Source organism: Quercus lobata, chromosome 4 (assembly GCF_001633185.2).
Source record: "Quercus lobata isolate SW786 chromosome 4, ValleyOak3.0 Primary Assembly, whole genome shotgun sequence".
Taxonomy (NCBI): Eukaryota; Viridiplantae; Streptophyta; class Magnoliopsida; order Fagales; family Fagaceae; genus Quercus; species Quercus lobata.
This window is the reverse complement of record NC_044907.1, coordinates 92,281,505-92,294,273: the sequence shown is the minus strand read 5'-3', so window position 1 is coordinate 92,294,273 and position 12,769 is coordinate 92,281,505. Positions and strand designations below refer to the sequence as shown.

At 30.8% G+C, this 12,769-nt stretch overlaps 1 protein-coding gene across 3 annotated transcripts; it reads right to left on the bottom strand.

Moving 5' to 3' along the window:
• Nucleotides 1-138: 138 nt before the first annotated feature.
• LOC115983700 (metal tolerance protein 10-like) lies at nt 139-3,447 on the bottom strand. 3 transcript variants are annotated; one of them, XM_031106438.1, is made up of 7 exons: nt 3,175-3,447; nt 2,947-3,108; nt 2,736-2,848; nt 2,170-2,415; nt 1,160-1,240; nt 658-888; nt 139-536 (listed from the first exon to the last, which is right to left on the bottom strand). In XM_031106438.1, the coding sequence occupies exons 2-7, from the start codon at nt 3,059-3,061 to the stop codon at nt 189-191; spliced, it is 1,134 nt and encodes a 377-aa protein (XP_030962298.1). In that variant the 5' UTR covers nt 3,062-3,108; nt 3,175-3,447; the 3' UTR covers nt 139-188. The 3 variants fall into 3 exon arrangements, with proteins under 3 accessions (XP_030962298.1, XP_030962299.1, XP_030962297.1); XM_031106439.1 differs by having other exon boundaries at nt 3,425-3,441; XM_031106437.1 differs by having other exon boundaries at nt 2,947-3,447.
• Between the last annotated feature and the right edge of the window lie 9,322 nt (nt 3,448-12,769).

Below are 12,769 nucleotides of genomic sequence, written 5' to 3'. Positions count from 1 at the left end.
AAATAGTAAATAGAGGCATCTTAAAACTTTTTATAGACCAATTACTCACTGGTAAAGGAAAAAACCAACCCGAAGAGGCCGTGAAAGTTTGGTTGGACTCCTTACACGATGAATATCCATCCCTCTTTAACATGCACACAAACGTGACAAACCATTATTTATCCTCCTTGTTATGCTTTTCTTGGTTGTTATGAAGCCTTTGGCTTGTGTTCTGGCTTGTGAGTTGTTTCAAAATCCACATGAACAAATGCTCGTTCAACTTGGGGGAGTTGTTCAATCTTCTCTTGAAGGCTCTCCCCAATATTATGTGCTTGACCAAGGGGCATCTCCTCTGGTAAAACTATGTCAGCCTCAACAAAGTAGTTACACCCAAATGTGTATGCTCTAACTGTGTCAATGTGCTTAATCTCCTTGTCATGGTTCCAAATAAGATATGTTAGCTTTGCTAAATACTCTTGCGGGGCTGTCCTCCCAATTAGTGACCATACATTCTCCATCACAGTCCTTGACCAATTACTAATTGTGTATAAAGCTATCTGCATTGACGTCATTTGCAATAATGGATCAGTGATTAATTATGACACGAGTTCCAGTTAACTCAATTAGTAAAATCTCTTACAATTGTGACAAATTTAACAATAGATATCATAGACTTACAATGATAGCACCAGTAGGATCGAGCCACCAGTAGAATTTGATAGCCAAAACTGCTGTTACAAGACCGATTGCATTGGTGATCACATCGAAGAAATGGTCTTGAGCATATGCCCTAACAATTTCATTTTCGAATCTGCGACAGTATACCATGAGCACAAATTTTACTACTGTGACTGAGATCATAATTCCTATCATCCATCTTTCTTTCATGGGGTCCCTTTCAGGCTGAGTCTGCATATATAAATTTAATGGTGACTTCAGGAAATAGTAATGGGTCAAATACTAACAGAAAACATAAGTGAGAGACGAGATTAAAATCCTAAACATCAAACACTATAGAGGGTGTCAATACCACTTATTTATGACTATATAGTAGAATCTCTAAAAACATGAGAGATTTTTTCAGGTTTTAAAATTTGAATGTAAAAGCATCATAGAGTACTGAGACTGGTGCAGCCCAAAACTATTGAATGAATTGCAAATTGAATTTATTGAAACTCACTTTTGCAAGGAGTTGTCGACCTGATTCGAACAATATTTGTAATCCAAGTGTCGCCATTACTGATGCAAAAACAACAATGCCCTGCAAAATTGCCCATTGGAGCTAAATAAGAAAGTGGAATTCTTATTTCTATGTTATTGACCATAATTACAACACCATTTTATGATGACAAAAGAAAGAGGAAAATGATGAAGGTGTTCCAGATTTTGATAACATCATAATATTTAATACGGTACTTAGCTCAAAACCCACTAAATTCTCCTTTTTTTTTTCTTTGGCACTAGACATGAGATCTCATTTTTAGGAAAAAGAGTAATATTAGTACATCAATTTTTTATACATAAAACTTATAAACTCATGTGTCAAATTTTAAATACAAAACAAAAAAAAGTTAATAAAATTTTATTTAATATATTATTTATTGACACTGATGTTATTCATTAATATGTCCATTAGTAAAGTTTTTGTAATAAAATTGATAATAGTTTTAACAGTTTTTTTTTTTTTTTTTAATTTTTTTAAAAGGCTAAATTATACTTTTGACCTTAAAAGTTTGGAATAATTTTCATTTTGTTTTTTTAAATTTGAGATTTTTCATTTTAGTCCACAAAGTTTGATTCTGCCTCTTCTCAAAAAAAATAAAATAAAGGTTTGATTCTATTTTCAAAATGGTCATTTTGTCTATGTCAATAAAATTGTAACTAAGGAGAGAGAGAGAGAGAGGACCCAAATCTGTCACAAAAATGGACAAAATAACCATTTTGAAAAAAAAGAATTAAATTTGATGGACTAAAACGAAAAATATCAAACTTAAGAAACCAAAATAATAATAACCACAAAATTTAAGGGTTTAAAGTTCAATTTATTAAAAAGAAATTGAGATATCATATGATTGTAAATTAAGTCAACGGCATCATATGGCTTCATTAATTAACAGTTCTGCAATTAAGAAATCATTTGTAATCTTCTAAGAACTTCAATTTAATGTTTTTCTAGTTAGGAAGGCTTACCACAGGTTGCATTCGGTTCTTTCCAACAGGATACCAATGGTGATTTGGTTTTTTCATAGCATGAGAAGTAAACCATAGGATGAAACCAGATAAAAGATCCAAAAGGGAGTCTAAGGTGGAAGCTATCACTGCCAGTGATTTACTCTCAACACAAGCAAACACTTTTGCAATGAAAATCACAACGTTAGCTATGTTAGATGCATATATTGCCAGACTCTCACCCCTAGCAAGTTGCTTTTCTTCATCCTGAAACACAAAAAAAGGTTTATGTGTGAGAGACAAAGAGAGTTAGGTAAAGATATACACATTTTGAGACCTCATGAGACAACCAATCCAACCCCAAATAGTTACTAGATTTGATATGTCACTTTTTCCCTAAGTAAATGAATAAGATGAATCAACAACAATTATAAGTGTTGATCTCAACCCCATCTCAAAAGGAGCACATTTCATTTGCTTCATTTCTCAATAACCAAAACAAAATATGGTTACAAACCATTAAAATTGGTTGTTGCTCGTGAGTATGTGACTCGATTTAAGCATATTTGATAAATTAAACAACAAACCTCTGTCATACTTTCAGGCAAAAAACCCTGCTCGGTAAATTTGTCGATTTCATCAAATCCTTTGAGAATTTTTTCCTGCCTCTTGTAGTATGCTGCAATTTTTTTTTGCCTCACTAACAAAAGATAGAGAAACAAAATAAGTAATTGTAATTAAAGCTTAATTAATTAGCACAATAAGATTATATAAACAGGAGAAGAATAGCATGCATACTTAATGTCTGCCAAAAAGATCCACAACCAAAGTTGGAATTCATGTGCCTCTCTGCCGACCGAAACTGATCCATGTTGAGTTGCCATGTTGGCTCCCTTGGTGCAGCCGGAACCATGCCGGCTGCTTCCGGCGATAGAAGCTCAACCCGGTAGTCGGAAGAATCTGTGCGAAGATCATCAGTTGCCATTGTTGTTACAAGAAGAAAAGAAAGGAAGAAATCTCAGTCACCTTATATAGAGAGCAAATTAATAAATAATTGAACAAGTTGGTATTTGATAATTAATTGCAGCTTCCAATTCCAAGTTAAAGTTGGATTTAGATTAAACAAAAAAACGCATGAGGAATGTTGATATGATGATATTAGTGTAACTACTCTTTTGTCATGACATATTAAGAGCTGACTTTTGTTTTAGCTGTCCTAATTTTGGCTATATTAAGCATGGAAGGAATCCCACTGGAACGTTCATTTTAGTCACACCTCAACTAATACAACATATAATACTTGAAAGTGTGCTTGGGTTAGCTGTCTACCTACCTCTTTTTCATATATAATAATAATCTTTGAAGTCCACAGGATGACACATGCTTTGTTTAGGAAAATTACATAAAACTCTTAATATCTACTCGTTTGAACTTGAAGTCTCTCTCCCATCTCTAACAATAATGTAGCAAAAAGAAATCATTGAGAAAACTTTGTGTTTTACTTAAACCTTGTTCACCTCTTTTTTATTTGTACTTTGTTACTATAGAATAAAGGAGATGGACAAATTAATGCTTTTTCTTGAAACAATTTCAACATTTTGGAATTTTAATTGACAAAACTAAAAAAATAGAACTTATTATGAAATATGGTATAAATTTTAGGTCTTTAACGTAATTTCCCAATTTCAGGGTGTAGAAGGAGAACTCATAAAAAGGAACCAAGTATAGCTTATACAATGGGTTTTAGTTATTATGGAGTTGCATCGTAAGTCAGCTAACTCCCGCATACAACATAAACTAATTGGTGACTTAGTATGATAATAAAAAATAATTATTATGGAGTTGTATCCTAAGTTGAAAATTGATTGTATGTATATATATATATATATAGAGAGAGAGAGAGAGAGAGAGAGAGAAATGGTTTATATAAGCAACCCATGCATGGGATGCACAGCACTGCACAGGAGCATTCCCCCACACATGCACATAGGAGTTGTTTAAAGATGTTAATAAAGATTTTAGAAGCATAATTTTATACTTTACCAAATCTTGTTACTTAGCAGAGAGAAGAATAACATACTTTAAAAAGTTTCCAATCTTGTTATGGTTGAAAAATTGATAGTAAAGGCTTAAGAATACGTTTCATAAATTAAAAATTAACAAAGAAAGAATGGCTTCTCAAAAAAAAACAAAGAAAGAATGAATTAATCTAAAGACTCTTGAGTCTTGACAAGTCAATTCAAGAATTAAATTACTCTGTTCACATGAACAAGTTTTTAGAAACTTCATGTACATTATGGTTGGGTACCCGAACTTACTAGAATTAGAAAGAAGTATTAATAATTGGTTTGTCCAATTTAGTTCACTCTCAACTTAACTTGAGGTTACAAATATCATTGAACAAAAATTCTGTATTTCACTTCAAGTGTTTCATTTTATACTCCACTAATTATAATATGTCATATATTTAATTTTTTTCCTCTCTAAACTTTGGTCGTTTTAGAATAAACAATATATATGTGTGACAAGTTGTAGTTGATAGAACGAAATACACGACAAAAGATGTATTTTTATTAATATTATCCCATAGAAAAATACAATTTATTATTAAAATTGAATTCATATGAAAGAGGATAAAAGTTCATTTCAAAATAATTTTAAAATTTAATTCTGAGGTCATGTTTGACCGTGCTTATTTACTGTTAGTTTATTTGCTAAAATGTGAAATAAAAAGGGACTTTATTAAGAAAATAATTTTGTTTATTTTCTTAAAGTTAATTTATTTAATATTCACTTTTTATCTCAATATTAAGCAAATAGGTTAGCCAAACAGAGTCATTGACTTGCTTGGTGAGGAACGATAAAACCACCACTCAAATAATAAGAAAACAACAGCAGAACTGGAAAACTGTTGGAATATAGGTTGTGATTGGTTAAAATAGTTGATCTTAAAAGAAAAAAAATAGCATTAGAAGCTCTATCCATGTATTCACTTAACCCAACTTTAATTTAATTCTAGTAATTTTTTTCGCATCAAGAATTCATATAATGTTTTGGACGAATCCATTAAGAATACAATATTCTCAAAATTCCCCATGAAAAAGGGAAACATGAAGAGAGGTATGAAAAAAAAAAAAAAAAAGGTTCCTTGTGACCCATTGTAGTTGTGTCATGTGTGAGAGCCTCAGTGTACATGTAGAAGCCAATTACCTCTTGGTTTGACGCAAATCCTCTCCTTTGTGGATGCATATCTAAAATTTGATCCCAACTTCTTCACACACACATATATAAAAGTAGGAATAGAGTCATAAATTTTTGTTTGGGAACCACATTATGCTAATGATAAATTAATCAAGACAAATCTCTTGAATTAAATTTAGAGTAAATCATAATTTATAAATATATATAAAATTATGAATGTTGATGTAATTATATATTTTCTAAATCATTTTTTTGAAGAGAACTTATTACTTTTAAACTCCAATTATATATTGTCTAGTTTGTTTTAGACATGTACAAACATATCAAGAAAGAAGCTGTTATCTTTTACCAAAATTATGCTAGATTTTATGCAATAAAAATCATCTATTATCATGCGTCTTCCTAATAAAATTCTTAAAGGTTTTATTTTCAATATAAGTTACAAAATTTTCTTTCAAAGCGAATACAAAATTACAATGGAATTGATGAAGTCATCAAAACCACAAATGATCCAAATCTAGAACATTAGAAGATATAAATTTTACACTAAAAAAATGAAATAAAGATTTTTAAAAGTCTTAGTGTCTTACACAAACTAAATAAGGGTCTGTTTGGGATCCGCTTATTTTGTTGATATTGAAAACTCTTTACTGAAAGTACTGTAAATAAATGTAAAAATTAGTTGAAATAATACAAAAAAGTGTAGTAGGACCCATAAATAGTAGCAAAAATAAGTTAAATAGTAAAATAAACTGACTTTTTAATTTGTAGCCAAACACACGCTAAGTTGACTAAATAAATACCATCTATGAGGTCTCTAATAAGTTTAGGGCCCAATTGGGCCTTTCATTTGGTTGAGTAAGTTCATTGTCTAAATAATAATAAAAAGCCTGGTTCTTGCAAAACGAAAATAATGTATTGCCAATATTGTTAGACCATAAGAAGCCTATCATATCTCATTTAAGTTGGGCCAACCTATTTTTTGGGCTTTACATAGTTTGGGACATTTGTTGCAAATGATTAGGTCTGAATTGAGAGATCCACACTTAATAGTCTTTGCTATAGACACATGTCAAGCAAAATCTAGGTTGACTGACTTTGAGAGAGGGTTTTTAATGACATGTTTTTAGTTTTAAACAACATTATATGTATTTCTATATATTTTTTCATCCATACATATTTCTAAAAAATACAAATAATGTTACTAGAACAACATTACCAAATGGGTCCTAAATTATTGGAGAATTGAAAATTGATAAACAAAAACACCATAGTCAAATTTGAGTTGTTTTATTGTTTGATGCCATGGGGAAGGGGAGGTGAGGGGGAGGGGGGGGGGTGGAGGGACCTCTTTTGAAATTAGAAAAGTGAAAATGAAAGTAATCTTTGATTACCACAAGTTGGGGTTCAAGTGATAGCCCAATGGTCATGATATTCTTTGTGCTACCCTAAGTTTGTAATTTAAACCCCACCTCTTCCTCCCCCACTATATATGCCTATCTTAACAACAATATAAAAAAGAAAAAAAAAATAGTACTTAGTGACTCAAAATATTATAACTTCAATTAAGTTCAATTGGTTACAAAAAAATATATAAATATATATATATATATTTTATTTTTAGAAGCGGTTACAATAATTTATTTACACATACATAATACATCTTCACATAAAAAAGCATTTTTGGGCCATAAAGTGACCATATCCTATCTTGGCCCAAAGTTTGTTTAGGCACCCGTGATCTAGCCTCATTCTGCCCCATTATCATTCCTAATTTGAACTTCGGATGTTTTTATTTGAAACATCAAGAGGTGTCCATTCTTTTTAAATGGTTATAAATACTTACATATTAAATATTTTTCCCTCAGAGCTCGAATCCACCCGTCATTGTACTCTCCCAAACACTCCTAGAAAGGTACCAATTTGTTCAAATGATGTAATGATGTGCCAATTAATTGTGCTATAAAACTCTTGGCTTACACGTTACATTTAGTACCTAATGCATTACATTAGACCTACAAGGTACACAATATCTAAATTATAGTAAGGTTTTGGTACTTTTATTTGAATATTTTTTAAATGAAAAAAAATAAACAAATAGAAGGCAATCTGGATTAGTAAATGTAAATTTACTCATTTACTGTACAAATCATTAGCCATCAGATTCTTTTAACACTCCCATGGGGCGACATAAGGCTGGATACAGCCCTCAAATTGTATCTCAAGGCCCATTCACGTAATTCATGGGCCATTATGTTCGCATCTCTTTTCACCCATCTACTGTCTTCAATCTTCGGCAAAATATTTCAATTTGGATAGCTTTTGAGAAACAAACAAACAGAGAGAATTAAAGGTTCTAATATATACAACTTGGATAGCTTTTGAAACTAGATAGAGGTTCTAAACTTGACTTAGCACTTAGCATCCCCTCCAATAATTCATAATTACATCCTAATTGCCTTCTTTAAAATACAAATATCAAGCAAATACGTTAAAAGATCATTTCAATATAATTTTAAATTTTAATTCTGATTGCATGTTTGGGGGTGCTTATTTACTGTTAGCTTATTTGCTTAAATGTGAAATAAAAAAGGAGTTTAAGAAAATAAGTCGGTTTATTTGCTTAAAGTTAATTTATTTAAAAATCACTTTTTATCTCAATATCAAGCAAATAGGTTAGCCAAACACAGTCATTGATTTGCTTAGTGAGGAACGATAACACCACTCAGATGATAAGAAAACAACAGTATAATTAGAAAACTGTGGGAATATAGGGAGTGATTGGTTAAAATAGTTGATCTTAAAAGGAAAAGAAAAAAGAAAAAAAAAAGAATCTCTATCCATGTATACACTTAACCCAACTTTAATTTAATTTTAGTAATTTTTTTCTCCTCAAGAATTCATACAATGTTTTGGACGAATCCATTAAGAATACAATATTCTCAAAATTCCCCATGAAAAAAAAGGGAAACATAAAGACATCTATGAAAAAAAAAAAAAAGGTTCCTTGTGACTCATTGTAGTTGTGTCGTGTGTGCAGGGGCGGAACTACCCTTGGACTAGGGGGCAATGGCCACCCCTAATTTTTTTTTTTTAGAAAAATATTATTATATATATATGTGTGTTAATTTTAGCAATTTTGTTCTATAAAATTACATTTTATTTCCCTTTAACAATATCATTGATTCTTTTAAGAGTAATGTTATATTTACAAACTTTTTTATAACATTTTTACAAACCTTTTTGGTAGCAAATTCTTATTGATTCGCATATGGGCACACCACTCACGTCATTTTTTTACTTACTAGTAACCACTTATTACATAAGTAATTTATAAAAAACTTGCAACTCTAGCATTTTCCTCATTTTAGTGACCATAAAAAAATTTATAGATCTAATATCTAAAACAAAGTATACAAGTCCCAAAAAAAAAAAGCTCAACAACAAAAATTACCAGTAAAACTAAAAAAAAAATTAAGCTTAATTAACTAATTTTATCTAAAATAAATAACCCTGCCCTTCAAAAAATTCTAAACAAAAATAATTTTGTTCTTACATACTAAAGTAGTAGAATCAGAGGATAAAATCACTGCACATAACCAACAGTAAAACTGCACACCCTAACTCAAAATTCTGATTTCATCCCTGCATGTGTGAGAGCCACAATGTACATGTAGAAGTCGATGACCTCTTGGCTTGATGCAAATTCACTCCTGTTGTGGATGCATATCTAAGATTTGATCCCAACTTCTTCACACACACACACACACACATATATAAAAGCAGGAATAAAGTCAGAAATTTTTGTTTGGGAACCACGTTACACTAATTATATTACTTTTAAACTCCAATTATTGTCTAGTTTGTTTTAGACATGTACAAACATATCAAGAAAGAAGTTGTTATCTTTTACCAAAATTATGCTAGATTTTATGTAATAAAAATAATCTATTATCATGCATCTTCCTAATAAAATTCTTAAAGGTTTTATTTTCAATATAAATTACAAAATTTTCTTTCAAAGCGAATACAAAATTACAATGGAATTGATGAAGTCTTCAAAACCATAAATGATCCAAATCCAAAACATTAGAAGATATAAATTTTACACTAAAAAAATGAAATAAAGATTTTTAAAAGTCTTACACAAGCTAGATAAGTTAACTAAATAAATACCATCTATGAGATCTCTAATAAGTTTAGGGCCCAATTGGGCCTCTCATTTAGTTGAATAAAGTTCGTCATCTAGATTAAAAAAAAAAAACAAAACAAAAGCTTGGTTCTTGCAAAACGAAAATAATGTATTGACAATATTGTTAGACCATAAGAAGCCTATCATATCCCATTTAAGTTGGGCCAACCTATTTTGGGCTTTACATAGTTTGGGACATTTGTTGCAAACAATTAGGTATAAATCCAGAGATCCACACTTAATAGTATTTGCTAGACACATGTCAAGCAAAATCTAGGTTGACCGACTTTGAGAGAGGATTTTTAACAAAACTTAAATAATTGGGGAATTGAAAATTGATAGACAAAAACACCATAGTCAAATTTGAGTTGTTTTATTGTTTGATGCCATGAGGGGAGATGAGGGGGGTACTCTTTGAAATTAGAAAAGTAAGCATAAAAGTAACATTACCACAAATTGGCGTTCAAGTGATAGCCCAATGGTCATGATATTCTTTGTGCTACCCTAAGTTTGTAATTTAAACCCCACCTCTTCCTCCCCCACTATATTTGCCTATTTTGACAAAATATAAAAAAGAAAAAAAGAACAGCATTTAGTGGATCAAAATATTATAACTTCAATTAAGTTCAAATTTTTACAACAATTTATTTACACATACAATACATCTTCACATAAAAAAGGCATTATTGGGCCATGAAGTGACCATACCCTATCCTGGCCCAAAATTTGTTTAGGCACCCAAGATTTGGTCTCATCTTGCCCTAATGTCATTCCTAATTTGAACATTGGATGTTTTTGTTAGAAACATAAGGAGGTGTCCATTTTTTTAGATGGTTACATATTAAATATGTTGCCCTTATAGCTCAAACCCATTCGTCACCATACTCTCCCAAACACTCTTGGAAACAGGGATGGAGCCACCCTTGGACAATGAGGAGCAATGCCCTCAACCCCCCCACCCCCCACCCCCAATTTTTTTAATAAATTATTAGTATATATAGGTAATAATTTTAGCAATTTTGTTTTATAAAATTACATTTTACTCTCCTTAACAATATTTTTAATTTTTTTTTAGAGTAATGTTACAACCACAAAACTTTTATACAATATATTTACAAATTATTGAAGTAGCAAATTCTTATTGGTTTGCATCTAGGCCTACCACTTACATCACTTTTTTTTACATAATAATAACCACTAACGACATTAACAATTTATAAAAACGTTCGTAATTCTAGAATTTTCCTCATTTTAAAGGCTATAACAAATTCATAGATCTAAAATTAAAATAATATATATACAAGTCCAAAAAATTAGCCCATTAACAAAAATTACCAATAGTAAAAAAAATTAAGTTCAATTAACTAATTTTATCCAAAACAAAAAACCCGACTCTTTAAATATTTTAAACAAAATAATTTTGTCCTTATCCAGCAGTATGCATCAAAGACACTTCGAAAAAAAAAAAGAAAAAAAACCCTGAAGTATCTAAACAGCAGAGCCAGAGACCAAAGCCACTGCACGCAGCCAACAACAAAGCCGCCCCCTAATTCCAAATCTTGGCTCTATTCCTGTCTGGAAAGGTACTAGTTGTGCTATAAAACTTTGTATCTAAATTATGGTAAGGTTTTTGGTACTTTTATTTGAATATTTTTTAAATAAAAAAAAAAAAAAAAAAAAAAAAAAAAAAAAAAACAAATAGGAGGCAATCTGGATTAGTAAATGTAAATTTACTCATTTACTGTACAATCATTAGGCATCAGATTCTTTTAACACACCCAAGGGACGACATAAGGCTGGATACAGCCCTCAAAATTGCATCTCAAGGCCCATTCACGTAAATTTACTCATTTACTGTCTTCAATCTTCGCAAAATCTTCCAACTTGGATAGCTTTTGAAACTAGATAGAGGTTCTAAACTTGACTTAGCCGTTAGCATCTCCTCCAATAATTCATAATTACATCCTAAATGCCTTCTTCTTTAAAATACAAATAGAACTTTTAATTTTTTTTATTATTATTTATACCATTATTTAAAGAGCTTCCCTTGTTTGGATTTTTCATTTTTTTGGTTAAAAAATACATCTACATCTTTATGTTTAAGTAGAGACAAAACTAAAGGATAATACGGTAAAAATGCAACTCTAATTTCTACTAAAATATTGCCCAAAAAATATGACCACTCTCCGGTTAATTTTTAAATTGTTTTATCCACTTATAAATTAGATTTTCAAAATAAAAATTATATATATAAAATAAAAAAACACAAGTTTTTTTTTTTTTTTTTCTACAAAATAGGACCACTAAAAAAAAAAAGCCTCATCCCAAATGCAAAACGCGTGTGATGAGGCTAGTTTTTATATAAGGAAGTGGTGTCCTAAACTTTGGTCAGATTATTTCACTTTCTGTTCACGAGACACCTTAAAAACCTCGTAAATAACAATGTGATAGATGAAACTTGAAACTTTTGACACACCTTTCTTGTCCATTAAACCAACTAGCCAGTGTCTGCAAAGAGACATGTTGTCTCACCACCCCAAGTATGCTTTGTTTGATTTAAAATATGTACAAACAAGTAGTTTACAAATATGGGCTTTTTATTGTGGTGGCCCTGGTGGGGTTACCAGGTTTATACCCATCTCTAACCTTGATTCTTCTGGCCGAAAGTAAGGATAAGCTAAGGCCCATACCCTTTTCTTCTTTTCATTTTAATAAACAAGTTCCATTACTAGAAAGGAAAAAGAAATGCAGATTATTCTTGTTGCTTTATTGGGTTTCAATTCGAATTGAGATGTGATACAGGTATACAAATCTCTAGGGTTTTTCAACTTTATGCTTTAAGTGATCTATGCCTTCTTCATCCCATCCCTCCCCTTCTCCTTATATACAATAATCTCATATTTGCATGACTAAAATGGTATGAACCCTTGTTTTTCCTTTTTCCTGTTGAGATTCACTACATAATAATTACTCTTTATTATTAAACGATTTTTAGTGTAAGCAAGTTAAAACTTCAATTCTCTTATCCAACAATAAAAAATCTTAAAAGTTGAACTAGAACCCACACCATAGATCCAAAATTAGAAAACATTTTTATATATAAGCGTTGTCTGGATTGCGGCTACGTTTTCACGTAGACGCGTTTTTGGCTGCTTTTTTATTTTTTATTTTTTTTATTCCAGTACCTGGTGCACTGTTCATGGGACATGAATAGTGCATTTAGGCTTA